This window comes from Pseudomyrmex gracilis, unplaced genomic scaffold (genome assembly GCF_002006095.1).
Source record: "Pseudomyrmex gracilis isolate BER0280 unplaced genomic scaffold, ASM200609v1 scaffold_315, whole genome shotgun sequence".
Taxonomy (NCBI): domain Eukaryota; kingdom Metazoa; phylum Arthropoda; class Insecta; order Hymenoptera; family Formicidae; genus Pseudomyrmex; species Pseudomyrmex gracilis.
In genome coordinates, this window is record NW_018020899.1 from 134,761 (window position 1) to 151,293 (window position 16,533).

Consider the following 16,533-nt stretch of genomic DNA (forward strand, 5'->3'; position numbering starts at 1 on the left):
TATATATATATATATATATGTTTAAAATAATAATGTATGATAATTTTAATTACGTTACATATATAAAGCTCTCTTTAAAAATTTAAATATGAACAAAGTTGCGTTTTTTTAAAAATTATTATAATAAAACTGCAAATTTTTTCAGACGGATCTGACGGCGAGTTCAACTTCGTATTAAGCGACGGCGCACATACAACGGAGTCTTACACAATCTTGGTCACCACGGAACAAGTTCACTTGAATATCGCGCACAATGTGCCCCTTAATGTCTTCCCTCTTACTAGGAAATTAATATCAGACAAGCTCTTATTAACGATGTGTTCGGACGAAGCGAGGGAGATTAGATACACTGTGCGAAATGGGCCCCATTTAGGCAAAGTTATAATGGAGACAAGCGAGGGAGTATGGCTTGAGGTCGAGCGATTTACTCAGAGAGATATCAACAATAGCAAAGTGATTTACGAGCATACCAAGCAGTTCATGGACCTGATGGCCAACGATTCTTTCATGTTTGATGTTGAGACACACTTCTCTGGAACTTTAACAAATCAGGTACATAGATTGCACAACCATAGAAAACTTACTTTTTCTAACGTTATCTAAAGGAGTACGTTATTACATTTATATAATCTTGTAACTTACAAAGAAGAGATATTTTCAAACAAATTGAAAAATCTACTTTATTTCGCAGATTTTCCAAATAGATATATCCGTCTCGAGCGGCGGCTTAGATCGATACATCTCCGCAAAAAGCGTTCGAGTCGTCGAAGGTGGCTCCGCGCAGGTCGTTATGAACATCAGTGGTATCGTTTCCTTTCTGCAAATCAACGCCGGAATTGAAAATCCGGCGGTGCTGTCGCGATTGATTTACCAGCCCGATCACGGACACGTCATGCTGCTCCCGGACTTAAACGTGACCACATTCACGCAGCCGCAGATCGAAGGCGGAAAGATCGCTTACTATCACGATCACTCGGACACATTGGAGGATCGTATTCAGTTCTCTCTCTACTTAACGCCTGGCCACGTATTGCTGTGCAATATCAGTATTCCCGTCGTCATCGAACCGATCAACGACGAACCATTCAAACTCGTCACAAACGCCCCGTACATCACTGTTGTTCAAAATCAAAATCAAACCATTACTCGCGACAATCTACTGACTACCGATCCCGACTCCCCACCGGAGGAGATCACGTACGACGTGATTTCGGGACCGACATACGGCAGACTGTTGCTCCTGCCGTTCGATCAGAACACGTCGGACGTGCGTCGAGTGAACAAGTTCACCCAATACGACATAGATTCTAATCGAGTGGTGTACGAGCACAACGGGCCGCTGCAAGCGGCCTCGTTCTACTTCAGAGTGTGGGACGGTCGATTCAATCCGACTTACACTGTCTTCAACGTCCACGTTTTGCCTATTCGATTGAACGTCACGGTACCGAGTCCGGTGAACTTGCAGCAAGGCTCGAACGTCGCGCTCATTACCGAGAGTAACGTTTTACTCGACACGAACGCGCGTCAGGATCTAGTGATCTACGAGATCACTACGCGTCCAAAACACGGAGTGTTGTACGTGCGAGATAGCGCCGCGGCAACGTTCAAACAGACCGATCTGCTGTCAAAGAGCGTGATGTTCATGCAGACGGATATGACGGTGTCAAACGACAGCCTGGAATTATCGGCGCGACTTAGCGGTTTCGATCAGGAACGCATACGCGTCGATATCAAAGTTACGCCGCTCATGATTATGAATCCAATGACAGCGATAGCGAGCGAGAAGAATCAGATAACGTTGCAGTACTTGGACGCAACTCCCTTGGCAAAACTGACGACCAGCAATCCGATGTACACCATCGTGAGGAAACCGAAATACGCCAAAATAAAGAGAATCATCAGAAGTTCCTCGTCGTCCGGAGAAAAAAGGGGCACGCGCGAGCGGGAGGTGGCCCGGTTCTCTCACCAAGAAATCATTTCTGGCGTGATATACCTAGTATGCAGGAAAATACCTTCGATAGAAGGTGTCACAGACAGCTTCACTTTTGTTCTAGCGGCGTCCATTTTCCAACCAGCTGTGGACGACTTCGAATTCCGTATCAAACTTGACATAGATGACGATAACATCACTTTGGGGGGTCCAATGGATCCGGTCGGTCACGAGGGTGAGATGGCGATCGCTCCGAACATGAGCAACGATTATCTATTGATTCTCGGTATGTTACTCGGCGTGTTCCTACTTGGAGTAGTGGTGATCATCACAATCAGATGTCGGCAGAATCGTTATAAGCACGCCGAGGAAGAGAAACCGGAAACCGCGCCCGCAGTCGGCGTGATGCCACTTCCTAGACCGCCTGATCATTTGATGCCGGCCACTCCGCACTTGAAACCTTTCGGCAATGATCACAACAGCGTAACAGCGAGCACGCCGCTGCCGGTGTTACCCTCGACGTTACCGCAATGTAAAGTCATACCGTTGAGTCCTCTGGAGACCGGTTCGGAGGTCGACGTTTCTGCCAGGTATCCTTACGGGGTTGCGGACGGCGACGAGTGGAGCAGTTTTGACACTTCCGATTTGCCCTGTCAATCTGCCACAACTCAAAGAACCAAAAAAAATCCTTTACTCAGAAGAGATCAGTACTGGGTCTAGCAGGAGAGTAATACGCTGCGGCTCGCGCGAAGACAGCCGTAGCGTTGCTATTCCCGGCGTATCTCGCACGAGAGTCGGGACTATTGCGGACTCGATGTGTCTAAAGAAAGTGTTATCTGCGACGGAGTCACACGCGGCGATTTGTCGAAATCCGAGATTATTGTCCAACCGGACGTGTGTAAAATCGATGTTAGATAACGACAGTGAAACGCGACTACTTTAACATTGTGACGAAAAAAGCTCTCTCGGTGATTATCGGCCACGTGCCGGTGCACGTATCCGTTTGTGCGATTGGAAGAAAAAACGAAAAAAAAACGAATAAACTCCTGAACCAGGAAATATAACGAACCAAAAACAAATGAGAATAACTCGCGAGATAGTTCGCAGTGTTGTGTCTTGTGTATTATTAGTTTAAAAAACGATATATAAACAGGAAGTCTAGATCTCCTTGAATGTTATGATTATCGTCGCTATCACGAGCTCAATGTGCCTAAGAGATATCTGACTCTGCTGACGTTTTTTCACTGATCACTACTCGTCGATCTTTCGTGTATATTAAAAAACTGTAAGTCCCTTTTTCCTCCCTTCCCTCCTACGTAGATCGAAATAAACTCGATCGTTAAATTTAGACGGATTGATTATTCACTTATACACCAAAAAAAAAAAAGTTTTTAAAAAACTCTTCAACTCGAATTTAAACGAAAAGTCCGTCGGTACGCACTGGCTCGTTTTAGAGCGCAGACTTTTCAAAAAAAAGGTTCACGTAACGCGTTTTGCGCGTTTTCCTTCACCTCCTTCCATTTTTACATTTTTTGTAAAAAGCGCAGGACCGTAAAAATTCTTTATTAAAAAAACAAAACAAAAAAAAAAAAAAAAAAAACTATATCCCTACTGTCGCAAATCGAAGACAAGATCGAATCGTTGAGAAAAAAGAAACTTTGCTTTCTTTCAAACTTCGTATTAAGGAGGAAAACAAGAATTGAATGAGATAAAAATAATATACAAAAAGGGCTTTGTAACAATATATCATACAACAAAATCGAATATACACAACGTATACTCGAATATTCGTATGTTCCTGCTTTTCTGCTACTCGACAAATGCATTTATATTGATAATCAACTGTAAGTTAAGACACATTTTTTTATATTGTCAAGTTATTCGAGCGTCTCATTTTATTTTATTTTACTGCTATTTAGATATATATATATATATATATATATATATATATATATGTATATGTTATTATAGGCGATTTTTGGCGATTGTATGGTACATATACCAAAGTGTACCAAACTATAGTTCGAGTGACTTCAAATTATAGTTTGGTACACTTTGGGTACATGTACCATACGATCGCCAAAAATCGCCTAAAAATCTTATATATATATATATGTATATTATATATATATATATATGTATATATATATATGTATATTCGTATATTAGGTATATTAGGTATGCATGTAAACATATAAATTGGCCATTACGCTTACATTCAACGAAATGCGAAAAATCAAATCACGAAAATTTTACACTACGTAAATTTTGCAGTAAGGCAGTATTATGCGTTTCATCTTTATACGATAAATCATACTTCTCGTTGAAAATGCTACACATGTAACGAACAGCGAAATCACTTGAACTATTTATTATTGTGATTGAACAGCACAACACACGTGTAATATTGATCAACGTTGTATCTGCGATTGTGATCTTTTTAATTGTTTTTTGACGCTGAGGTTTATCACAACTCTTATCTTTATTTTGAATAGAATTAAAGAGAAGATGCATACCTCTTATCCGTTTCGTTTCTGTAGTGAACAGACACTGACATACGCCAAATGTTTTAATGCGATAAATTATTTATCAAGTCAAAATCTGTGAAACTGGTTTTCTTTTTTTACATGAAAAATACGAACTCTCTTATCTATACGAATCATTGACGCGCGGTGAGTTCGTAATTCATAAACAATGAATGAGAGAGTTATGTGTAAGTGTGACTTTTCAGTATTATCCGAAAGAAATTTGTTATTGCGTATTGACGAGTTCGTTGATTATTAAAAAAAAGTTTGTTTTACTTTATGCCTTTACGCGCGAGAAAATTCACAATAATCTTATCAAATCCGCTTCCGGTCATACAACGACAACAAATTTCGCAACACATCTTTAATTCATAATAACATTTATAATAATATTGCATTGAACAAAATATATTTTTATGTAAATTAATAAAATTGTGTTTTTAAATTATATAATTTTCACATAATTTTTTATAAATATATTGATATTAATAAAGATAATATTTGAGAAAGGAACTCCACATTTCTCTGTATTTCATCATTTTTGATTACTTGCGATCTTTCTTCTCTTCCGAATTTTATATAACCTTTGCGGAAACTTAAAAGATTATTTGGTCGAAAGCGGATTAACGACAATTTCCTCAAAATCTTAAAAGTGTAAAGCAGTCTGTAATGTAAAAATATTGATTATAGCGATCGTAATGATATAGTATCTGTGTGTGTACACACACACACACACACACATTATAATGTGTATACTTTATGTAGAAAGTATTGTTCCACAGATTCATAGCATAATGCGCATTAATAGATCCTACTTAAAGAAAGATGTTTTAACAAGCGGAAGAGAAAAAGAACCGTTTGTTGATTCATGAATATATGAATAACGAATTATTAGACTTTTTTACATTCATTATAAGAGAGAACTGATCTGAGTGCCAAACTTCTATAAGTATATATATGTATATATATATATACACATGTATATGTATAATTACTATAGATTGTATTTTCCCTGCCGACTGAGAATGCATTACTCTTCTAAGAAATTAATTATTTAATAAATTGAATGTGCAATGTTAAGTATAAACACGTCTTATTTATTATTTATTGTATCAAAACGACTCGCTTCTTAGTTATTATTCACATTATTGTATGCGCGCACATCTGTAATTGTCAAGTAATTGATATCCTACGTACACAATAATATATCTTTTTATATAAATTTGTTTTATAAATGTTTCTGTATTAAAAAGTTAAAAAATTAAAAAGTTTTCGTTATTGTTTATGTATACATATAATTGAAAATACAAAACTCTGTTGACAAATATTGAAGATCAAGATATAAAAACTATTTTCGTATTTAAAGTTTAGATATACTAAAAAAAAACACAGCTAAGTGTGTAATCCACTGAAATGCAATCTAACGACCGCTTATGGTATATACGCGATATTAGTTTTTTGTTTATACTAATTGTCTGTTTGCGAAATAAATAAAGACATTTTATCGTGCATTCTCTCTACATACCCACATAGCATATATCGTAGCGCAAACGTTTCTGCAACGGGTTTTCCGAAACTTAGCAACGTTTCGTGAAACATTTCTAAAACGTCGTAGTAACGTAGCAGAAACGTCGAAATGTCCGCTTTTTAAGTTTCGGTCTGATTTTGTTGAAACGTGTGAGAAACGTTGCCCAATAAGTTGCAAAGTTTTTAATGTTTATATTTTTATAAACATTGTAAAATACATTGTTGAAATCATGCAGGTTTTGCTTGCTTAACTATTCTCCAGGAAGGAGTGATTACTTAAGTAATTCTACTCTGCTGCTTCGTGTCCCAGCTGTAAGCGTACGAAAATACATAGAACGCGAAAACTTGTACAACTACAAGTTTTCGCGTTCTGTGACAGACCGGCCCAGTGGTCTCGCGGCCTGAGTGCAGGGGCTGCGAATCCGGAGGTCCCGAGTTCGAATCCGCTCACAACCTTAAGGATTTTTTCCGGGCCGATCCCTTTCAACCGAGTTTATCGGTTGATTGGCGAACTGAATCGGGCCTCCAATAATTAATTCGGGTGTAATCCCGAATAACAGCTAGTGATTATCATAATCAATGTGCTCTCTTAATATTATTCTAATCACAAATATTAGAATAAAGAATACTATATAGAATACTATATATAGAAAATACTATAAAGAAAAAATACTATATAGAAAATACTATATAGAATAAAGAATACTAATATATTTATATCTCTCGTCTTGAGTAATTTGTTGTCTCTTTTTTTTTGGCACGTCTGCAAGATTCACAATCACACTAATTGGAAGTCGATTCAGAGTTTCTGTCGATGATGACAGGCCACTCTTTTCTTTTATCTTGCCTTCTTTTTTCTTTTTTTTGACAGGTATCTCGTTTTTATCTTGATCTTCATTAGTTTCAATATCTTGTAATTTTCTTTTTTTTATCTTCTTCAATTCTTCATTAGCTGTAATGCAATTTGTAGTATGTATATCTTTTAAAGCTTTATCTTGTGCTTCAAAACTAGATTTTGATCTATTACTGTGTAACATAATATTATGTAATTGTAGTTTGCCAGATTTTACTTTTTTATCAGATTTTAATTTTGAAATTTCAGGTTTCGATTCCGCAGTCCTTTCTACTTCTTTCTTTTTTTCTGACAATGTGTCTAGACAATATTCTTTATTTTCTTTCAATCTTTTTTGTTTAAATTTCTTTAAACAAAAAAGATTAAAACAGACATCGAGAGTGAAGAACAATATATGATAAAAGATAATGAATTTGAGAAGAAAGAAGCAAACTATGATCAACAAACGTGCAAAATTATAGAACACTGTATAAAAAGTAACAATGAAGAAGATGTGAATGAAGAGAATGATAAAGAAGATGCATATAAGATGAACTCGGTAAAAATAAAAATTACTGATGTTACTAAAGGACTTAAGATCAATAAAAATAAGAAGAGTAAGAAATCACCTAAGACTATTTCGTCTAGTAGTGAATCAAAAACAAAACGATATGTCGAAGCGACAAAATCACCTGTGAACAAAACTGAAGAAAATATTTTATTGGATGTATCAACTCTGACTTCGTCGTTCGAACAAAAAAAAGAATTAGATCCACAATGTTCTTTAAAAAGGAAAGCAGAACAAACTTTGGCTAAACAAATCAACACGTCTGCAATAGAATCCAAAAAGATTATCAGACCATCTGTTGCGATATTAGGATGTAGTACACCAAAACTCAATTTACAAAATAAAAAATCTCAAACTGTCGTTTCAGAATTACAATCTGATAACTCTAGTAACGTAGAAATAAAAAAACGTGTAACATTTCAAGATATAGAAACAAACAATCAAACTACAAAAAAGAATTTGAAGAAAAACATTAAATTAGATAAAATAGATAAATTAATACAAAATACTTTATATAACAAGAAGAGAAATCAATGAAGATCTCTGAAAGAGATATTAATTTGGAAAAATTAAATTATACGAATGGTAAGAAACAAATATTAAATGCCAATTCTGCTAATAATGCTATACAAGAAAGTAGTCAACAAAAAAACAAAAAACGAAAAAGACAAGAAAAAGAAGTGTGGAATGAGATGCCACTGATGAGCTTGTGTTACAAGAAATGAAAGAATTATGCCTGCGCATAATGACGCTCGACCATCTATGCCCATTATTTGGACTTCGTTCGTCTCCCTTTCTCGGGCCTCGTACCTCTCATTGCGAAGATACGCGACTAGCAATATAGGAGTATTACATATATGTTTAATGTAGTAGAATATTTCAGTGTTAGTATTTTACTACACACTCAGAAAGAGAACGCACTCAGTGCACACTAGTGCATCCAATCGAATTCGTATTCGTATTTGTCAGTATTCTCCCTGGTATCAGTGATGAAAGTTTTGGCAGGCTAGCACCAAGAGCACCGAGGTGGTGGGAGCCACTGGGAATACGCACACAAGCGAGACCGCCGTCCGTGTGCATGACGTCAGACACACGGACGGCGGTCTCGCCTGTGTGTACGTATTCCCAGTGGCTCCCACCACCTCGGTGCTCTTGGTGCTAGCCTGCCAGAACTTTCATCACTGCCTGGTATGAGAAATCCGCAGCTGCGTTCCGATATATTCACTGTCAGTAGAAAAAATCTATATTTCACGTCACATGTGCTATAGATCTGGTCCATTACCGGCAGTGAAAGTCGGAACGCAGCTCGCGTCTTCACACGTAAAGGCGTGTACGCACGTACATGTGTGTACATAAAATTTCAGATTATCCTATAACTGATAAGTATATAAATTACATCAATACCGGAAGAGAAAAAAACATGAATTTATTGTCGGTATGAATAATTCAGAAGAGTATCGTCGCGCCATCTGTAAAATCAATCGCGCATGTTATCTCAAATTAGCGCGAAAAAGGTGCAGTAACCTTCAACATGGCTTCTTGCGTGCGGTGAGCTTTCGATTATTTTCGACTTTTTAACCTTCAGAAAATGGAAACATCAATTTATCGGCGAGCAAATAGGGAGTTGCTCAATCGAGCTGCTTTCAATGATCACATATATGATTTGGCCGTTTTTCGATCCAACTTCAAAGATTTCACGATCAGATCGTTACCGCTGACGTGTCTCGCGCATTACATATTTACTTTATCGTATAAATGATAATTTTTTAATTATAACTCGTCGCGCACTATCGGTCTAATCTAATCTGTCGCCGAACGATTGCGATATTCGCTACAATATCTTACGAGATTGCACAATTTCATTTAAACAAAACGCTTTCTCATCAATACTATGTAAGTCGTTGCAGTGATGCGTGCAGCAGTTTGTTTTTTTTCTTCAAATTGTTATCCGTGCGGACGAAAATGTAATGTAATTGCCGATAAGCATTATTTGTGAATATTACCATATAAATGTCATAGTTTATACAAAAACATTCTATTCTAAATGTTATCTCAGCAAAAAGATGTTTATTTTGTCACATGCTTTTTAGGTTGACTCTATTTTTAGTATTGCTATGTTCACCATTCATTGTTGATGCAGTTAATCGAGATCAATTTAAAAGATGCGATCAGAGCAGCTTCTGTCGGTAAGTCAAGTTATAAGTTTACATATTCTCAGCAAACTTGAAGAATTAAATTTTGTGTGCAATTATTTTTTTTTTTTATCTTACACAGACGATGCAGAAAGATGGAGTCTGGCAAAACACCTTATCAGCTCTTACCAGACACATTTGTACAAAATGAATCCATGATCACAATAGACTTGTTCAATAAAGATACAGGTGTTTCATACATATTACAAGTCACCACATTAAAAGAGAGTACATTTAGATTATATATAAATGAAAAAAACCCGCTGCATCTCAGATACAAAACTGAATATGCTCTTCATGATCAACCACAAACAGTGAACATAGATCTTGTTGAGAAGAATGCAGAAAGTATAACTGTAGTGAAGGGTGAAAACAAAGCAATTCTACATGTAAATCCATTTAAAGTGGATCTATATTCCCAAGATGTTTTAATGATATCAGCAAATGCTCGTGGCCTTATGAGATTTGAACATTTGCGTACCAAACCAGTTAAGTAAGTATTGCAGAAAAATAATTGATCTCTAAAAGATCTTATATACACAACTTTTATATTTTATACTGATATTGTTGCTTATAGATCAGAACAAGATGAGAATGAAGCTGCAGAAACAAAGAACAACACGTATCCTGGTGACAGCGCTGACGATGATCCTGGTGCCTGGGAAGAAAGCTTCAAGGAGCATCACGATTCCAAACCATTTGGACCCGAGGCTGTAGCCATGGATTTCAGCTTTCCTGGATCGGAGCACGCTTATGGTATACCAGAACATGCTGATTCGTTAGCATTACGCTCAACTAAATCCACCGATCCGTACAGGCTATACAATTTAGATGTGTTTGAATACGAAACAAACGAGCGTATGTCTGTATATGGCGCGATTCCAGTACTTTATGCTCATGGGTAAGAAATTTATTAATTAGATTACCTGTGTAAACTAAAATTTATAAAAGTACATTTGTGAATATTGAAATATTCATATATATACTTGTTTTAGAAAAGATAAATCATCAGGTGTTTTCTGGCACAATACAGCAGAAACTTGGATCGACATTTTATCAAGTGCAGATAATAATGTTGTGGAAAGCATTGTTAATTTTGTGTCTGGATCTGCTAAAAAATCTCAAGTGGACGCTTATTTCATGTCAGAGTCCGGAGTGATTGATGTGTTTTTCATGTTAGGTCCAAAGCCGCTTGATGTTTTTAGACAGTACACTGTTTTAACTGGCACAGCGCCTTTGCCGCAGGTATGTTAAATACAATGTAAACAAGTTTTTGAAAACACTATACTACTTAAGTTAAAACCGAGATTTCTTATTTTTTTCTCAAAATATGCATTTTAGATGTTTGCTCTTGGATATCATCAATCTCGTTGGAATTACAATGATCAAGACGATGTCGCAACTATCGCCGAAAGTTTTGATATACACGATATTCCGCTGGAAGTAATGTGGCTTGATATCGAATACACAGACAACAAAAAGTATTTCACGTGGGATTCGCGTAAATTTCCGAACCCTCTTGAAATGATACACAATCTCACGACTAAAGGCAGAAAATTGGTGGTTATTATCGATCCTCATATCAAACGTGATAATAATTACTTTTTGCATAACGATGCCACCAACATGGGTTATTACATCAAAAACAGAGATGGAAAAGATTACGAAGGCTGGTGCTGGCCCGGATCTTCGTCGTATCTCGACTTCTTCGATCCAAAAGTTGTCGAATATTACATCAGTTTATACGATCTGGATAAGTTTCATGGTACCACTAACGATGTCTATATCTGGAACGACATGAACGAACCGAGTGTGTTTAACGGGCCGGAAGTAACCGCACCGAAAGATCTTGTTCATCATGGAGGCTGGGAACACAGAGACGTTCACAATATTAACGGGCATATGTACATCCGTGCGACGTACGAAGCTTTATTCCGTCGGTCGGGCGGTTCTCTCAGACCGTTTGTTCTAACGAGATCATTCTTTGCCGGATCGCAACGCTACGCAGCAATGTGGACTGGCGACAATACGGCAGAATGGAGTCATCTACGTATAAGTTATCCCATGTGTCTCTCGGTGGCTATATCCGGTATGTCGTTTTGTGGTGCCGATATCGGAGGTTTCTTTAAAAATCCAGACTCCGAGCTGTTTATCAGATGGTATCAGGCGGGAGCGTGGCTACCTTTCTACCGTCAACATTCTCATATCGAAACAAAAAGACGCGAACCGTGGACGTTCAACGAGGAAACCACCCAAATAGTTCGCGATACACTCAGACTGCGATACTCTTATCTGCCGCTTTGGTACACGCTCTTCAGAGAACATGAGATAAACGGTCTGCCCGTTATACGTCCTTTATGGGCGCATTATCCTACCGAATCGGAAACGTTCACCATCGATGACCATTTGTTACTCGGCGACGCCATACTGGTGCGCCCGGTATTTCAATCCGGTGCGACGGAAGTATCGGTTTACTTTCCAGGAGAGGGCAAGGTGACTTGGTACGATATCGACACAATGCTACCCTATCAAAACGCAGGATACGTTAATATACCGGTAACGATCCACAAGATTCCCGTGTTCCAAAAAAGTGGTTCCATCGTTCCGCGAAAAATGAGAATACGACGTAGCACAGTCGCCATGAAGAATGATCCTTACACGCTTATAATAATTGCCGACAGTAACGGCAAGGCCAGTGGCAATCTATATATCGACGATGAAACCAGCTTTGAATATCGCCACGGCAAATACCTCTATCTGAGATTAACTTTGAATGGCTATAAGATAAGTACAACTATAATAGACAACCTAGCTTCGTACGAAACACAAAGCTGGTTAGAGAGAATAGATATAGTCAATCCACCGAAAAGAATTAAATCTGCTCAACTGGATTCTCGCAGTAAGTAATCAGATTAAAATACGTAATTATTCTGTAATTAATCTGTGTAAAACTTGTATAACAATTATATAAATTTTTTTTTACGCAGGTATGGGAAAAGTGACATTGGAAACTACATATAATCCCCATAATGACGTATTAACGATACGTAAACCAGGTGTAAATATGGGCGAAGCATGGGTTATTGAATTATTATCTTAAGATTGTGGATCTTACTCATAAACCGAGATTCCCAATAATCCATACGATAATGCTACTTTTTTATTACATGTTTTCAGCTATCTGTGATCTGAATGATTACGTTTCCTAGAGCAAAGAATACGATTTAGCTATACTTTGAGAGTGAAATGATTGTTACTAACTTTATTCTGTCTTCTTCGACAAGATATGATATTTATAGCGTTTACAATATGTGCAACATGATATATCTTGGACGAACTTTGTATAAGAGCAAGTCTCTGTAACTTACAATTTTATTTTATACAACTCAATAAAAATATGAAAGTAAAAGAGCTATTGTAGCTATTCTAGCACATGTAACATTACAGCGTATTTTACATATTTAGTATATTTACATCAAGAATTATATACTTAATATAGAATATTATCGGCCAGATGAAATGTATGCCAAAAATTTAAAATTTCTTTAAATAAATTAATCGAAGCATGTATGAACATCCGATCAAATAATAAACATGCTAATTATTTACCTAGTAAATTTGTAAGAGAGGGATTTTTAAATAAAGTACTTTTTTGGTGTAATAAGACGGATTTCAATAAAAAGTATTTTTACTTCGTTATATGTGTTCCGTCGGTGCGTGTTTATGAGCTAAGTACAAAAACACTAGTGACGATAACGCCGATACCAAAAATATAACATCGAACCATCTATGATAAAAATTGAATTGTAACTCTCCTAGAACTTGCGTTATTATAATGCGATATTCCGCTGGCATATTCATTCGCATAAGAAGCACAGAAGACACAAAGTACATTCCCTGAAAAAGACGGCAGTAAAAATATAAAGTTGAAAATGAATAAAAGTTTACAAATGTTATAGACATTTGTTTATAGTTACGAAGTTATACGTATTCTTACCATTATTTGAGCCAATATTAGTACAATGATATTTGATGACTTACTGCTCGATATAGCGTAGAAAAACTGAAACAGGCAAATAAACGATGAAATATTTAATTAGTTTAAGAATGAAAAACGATCAAAAAAGTAATTTGTATTCTCTATATCACACATAATATTTTTTCTTTATTGCGTACTGTGAATGTGTTGAAATGTGTGTGCGTGTACATATACGTAGGTCAGAGTTCTCTTATAAGAATAAAAAATAAATCACATAAAATATGTAAAATACACGTATGGCTTGTGTATACCTTTGTCAGAGTTAACAACAGTCCACGTATGGACGTTACGACAATACAGCCGACGAGGTAAAAAGAAATGTGCTGCGACCAAAATGTGACATCAATATTGAAACCGATCCAATGTACTGCGATCTCGATTCCTCTGGTCACAGGATCTTTCTTACCAACTCGATCGAATACTATGTTAATCGTGGACTGCAAACGTATAATACAAGAATTTGTGAATTATTTTCTCTCACATTGATTTCAACCGTAAGTAGCAACCGGAGCTTACAATAAATATTTTCCAAGTGCAGTATAAAGAGAAGAAATAACCTAGGAAATTGAAATATTTTCCTTGCCAAGTAGCGGCCCATTCCAAACGTTCTCTCGCATTTTGTATGTCGTGCGCTTCCAAAAATAATTGTCGCGATAACTCTTCCAGAGCGGTAACTTCGTACTGTAATTGCTTTATAGCTGTAAAAACAAAATATAGAAAATGTGACCATGAATGTTATCACAAAAAAATTGTCTATAAAAGTAAAAAAAAAAAACCACATATGTACTTTCTTGGTTTCTTTGTGCAACACCCAGTGGTCTTAACATTCCCCACAGTCGAGATCGAGTTTCGGTTTGTTCAACAGATTCGCCCTTTTTGGCTAACGCAATTCGTTTCTTTTTCGCAATAATCATATCTATAGTCTGCATCAATCGTTTCTCTATAGACTGCACATCTGCATAAGAGACCGGTCGCATAAAATAAGCCATTGAAGTGTACGGATAATTAACAGCACCAAATCCTGAGAGAAGAGCCATCACCGTAACACCGATGACTCCTATTCGACTAACACCCTGTTCTATAGACAGCAATCCTTTTTTAGGGCTCAGTATAGGAAAAGGATCGCCCACTTTCCAAAACAAGTAGAGATAGAAAAAGTACACAACAACTGTCAGTGGCCGTATTAGATTCAGTCTTACTGCACACAGATTGAAAAAATAATAGTAACAGAAGATAAATAGCAGAAGTATAACAACGAGATAGATATAAAAAATACATACCAAATCTGATATTGCTAATGATAAAATACGCTATATAAAATGGTATCAGAACTATCACCATAAATAGAAGCATATAGAGGCCAACATTCCAATGGAAATATCTAGAACTAGAGAATAAATGTAATGCAATTTGAATGTGATGCAACGTAATTGTACAATTAGTAGTTACCTTGAATCAAGTACTCCTACTATTTCAAAAATAATTAATTCAAACATAGTACATGACAATGAAAATGTTGTTGAGAAAATTAGTTGCACTAATCTATGATGAACTTCGTAATCCCTGAACAATTTCTTCACAAAGAACACCCATCCTCCAAAGAAAAAAATCACCTGAAATATACAGGAAACAAGTAAATAGTAACTATTTGTTGAATGTAAACGATTTTATTCACATGTGAAAAAAACATTTCTCTCTGAAACTAAATAAGAAATAAACATATATTCAAAATATTTTAGTAAACAAACTTTAGTAAACAAACAACATAAGACTTTACAACATAAAATTTATTATAGTATTTATTTCCAAACATGTACAATACGCAAGGCTTAGTTTCATAAATATACTAAATTACAAAATTAGTTTTACAAAGTTTAGATTCATACATATATTACGTATGAAAGCAATTGTATAATGTAATGTCAATCTTAGAGAAATTTTATAATTTTGTAGTGAAAAACAAATTTTAAAAATATACAAAAACTTTATTGATACTAAATCTCACTGTTGGCAGAGTACAAAATTTAGCTCGTACTATGTAAAATAAATAAAGTTTTACATTGTTCCTTGAAATACACTGATTTTACACGTGTGATTTTTGAGTTTTTAATAACCTAAACAAGTTCGAAAAATACATTGTTACGAATGACTTTTACAGAAGAAAATTTCCACCTGTGTGACAAGAATCACAAAAGTGTCCTCAATAAAACCCATGTTCCGCTGTTACAAATGTCACTTTGCATTGCGAATATTTAACCGGGTATTTGACAGAAGATGTATAGGTAATTCCAAACCGCTTTCAAACATATTACGGAACAGAACCAAAGCTGCGCTTATGCGCTGCCTACAAAACGCTAAAGTTTGAGGAGCTATTGGGTGCGTTCCACTAGATGACTGCAACGCTCGCAACGCCTTAGTGTAGTATAGAAATCTGTGCAGTTACAATAGACGAGTAATATAAATATTGATCGACCGGCCCAGTGGTCTCGCGGCCTGACTGGAGGGGCTGCGAACCTGGAGGTCCCGAGTTCGAATCCGCTCACCCCCTAAGGATTTTTTCCGGGCCGGTCATTTTCAACCGAGTTTATCGGCGAACTGAATCGGGCCTCCAATAATAATTAATTCGGGTGTAATCCGAAAAAAAAAAGAAGAAAAGAAGCCTGTTTATGTAACATATTACACATTATAGATGCTGATTCCATACCAACAGCTCTTGTAAGCGATAATGGTATTTTTGTTTCAGAACCAGCTCGAGTAAGATGTCCAGATTGACTTTGACTTTTTACCAAGGTTGGGTAAGTTAAATTTTTTTTTTATTTAAGTTAAGTTACAGTTAAAGGTCTTAAAAATTTTATTTAGTTAAGATATAAGTTAATCCATAATGAAATTAATTGATTAAAAGTTAAGTTAATAAAAAAAA

The 16,533-nt window shown here is 36.2% G+C and overlaps 3 protein-coding genes across 8 annotated transcripts in view; 2 read left to right on the forward strand and 1 right to left on the reverse strand.

Moving 5' to 3' along the window:
- LOC109860025 (chondroitin sulfate proteoglycan 4) overlaps nt 1-3,833 on the forward strand; it is a 51,480-nt gene extending 47,647 nt beyond the window's left edge. For all 3 annotated transcript variants that reach the window (XM_020438860.1, XM_020438859.1, XM_020438861.1), the window contains exons 11-12: nt 146-552; nt 692-3,833. In XM_020438860.1, the coding sequence (XP_020294449.1) occupies nt 146-552; nt 692-2,650 (2,366 nt within the window). In that variant the 3' untranslated portion in view covers nt 2,651-3,833. The remainder of the gene's footprint in view (nt 1-145; nt 553-691) is intronic.
- Nucleotides 3,834-8,827: 4,994 nt separating this feature from the next.
- LOC109860027 (neutral alpha-glucosidase AB) lies at nt 8,828-13,008 on the forward strand. Of its 4 annotated transcripts, none has more exons than XM_020438864.1 (7): nt 8,828-8,930; nt 9,473-9,568; nt 9,657-10,067; nt 10,152-10,475; nt 10,570-10,819; nt 10,916-12,473; nt 12,562-13,008. In XM_020438864.1, the coding sequence occupies exons 1-7, from the start codon at nt 8,914-8,916 to the stop codon at nt 12,672-12,674; spliced, it is 2,769 nt and encodes a 922-aa protein (XP_020294453.1). In that variant the 5' UTR covers nt 8,828-8,913; the 3' UTR covers nt 12,675-13,008. The 4 variants fall into 4 exon arrangements, with proteins under 4 accessions (XP_020294453.1, XP_020294455.1, XP_020294456.1 ...); XM_020438866.1 differs by lacking the exon at nt 8,828-8,930 and adding an exon at nt 9,139-9,275; XM_020438867.1 differs by lacking the exon at nt 8,828-8,930 and adding an exon at nt 9,240-9,346.
- Nucleotides 13,009-13,245: 237 nt separating this feature from the next.
- On the reverse strand, nt 13,246-16,007 carry LOC109860029 (Golgi pH regulator). The gene is made up of 8 exons (XM_020438868.1): nt 15,786-16,007; nt 15,063-15,226; nt 14,894-15,000; nt 14,401-14,811; nt 14,130-14,311; nt 13,865-14,050; nt 13,572-13,637; nt 13,246-13,471 (listed from the first exon to the last, which is right to left on the reverse strand). Exons 1-8 carry the CDS (start codon nt 15,825-15,827, stop codon nt 13,271-13,273), a joined length of 1,359 nt encoding a protein of 452 aa, XP_020294457.1. The 5' UTR covers nt 15,828-16,007; the 3' UTR covers nt 13,246-13,270.
- Between the last annotated feature and the right edge of the window lie 526 nt (nt 16,008-16,533).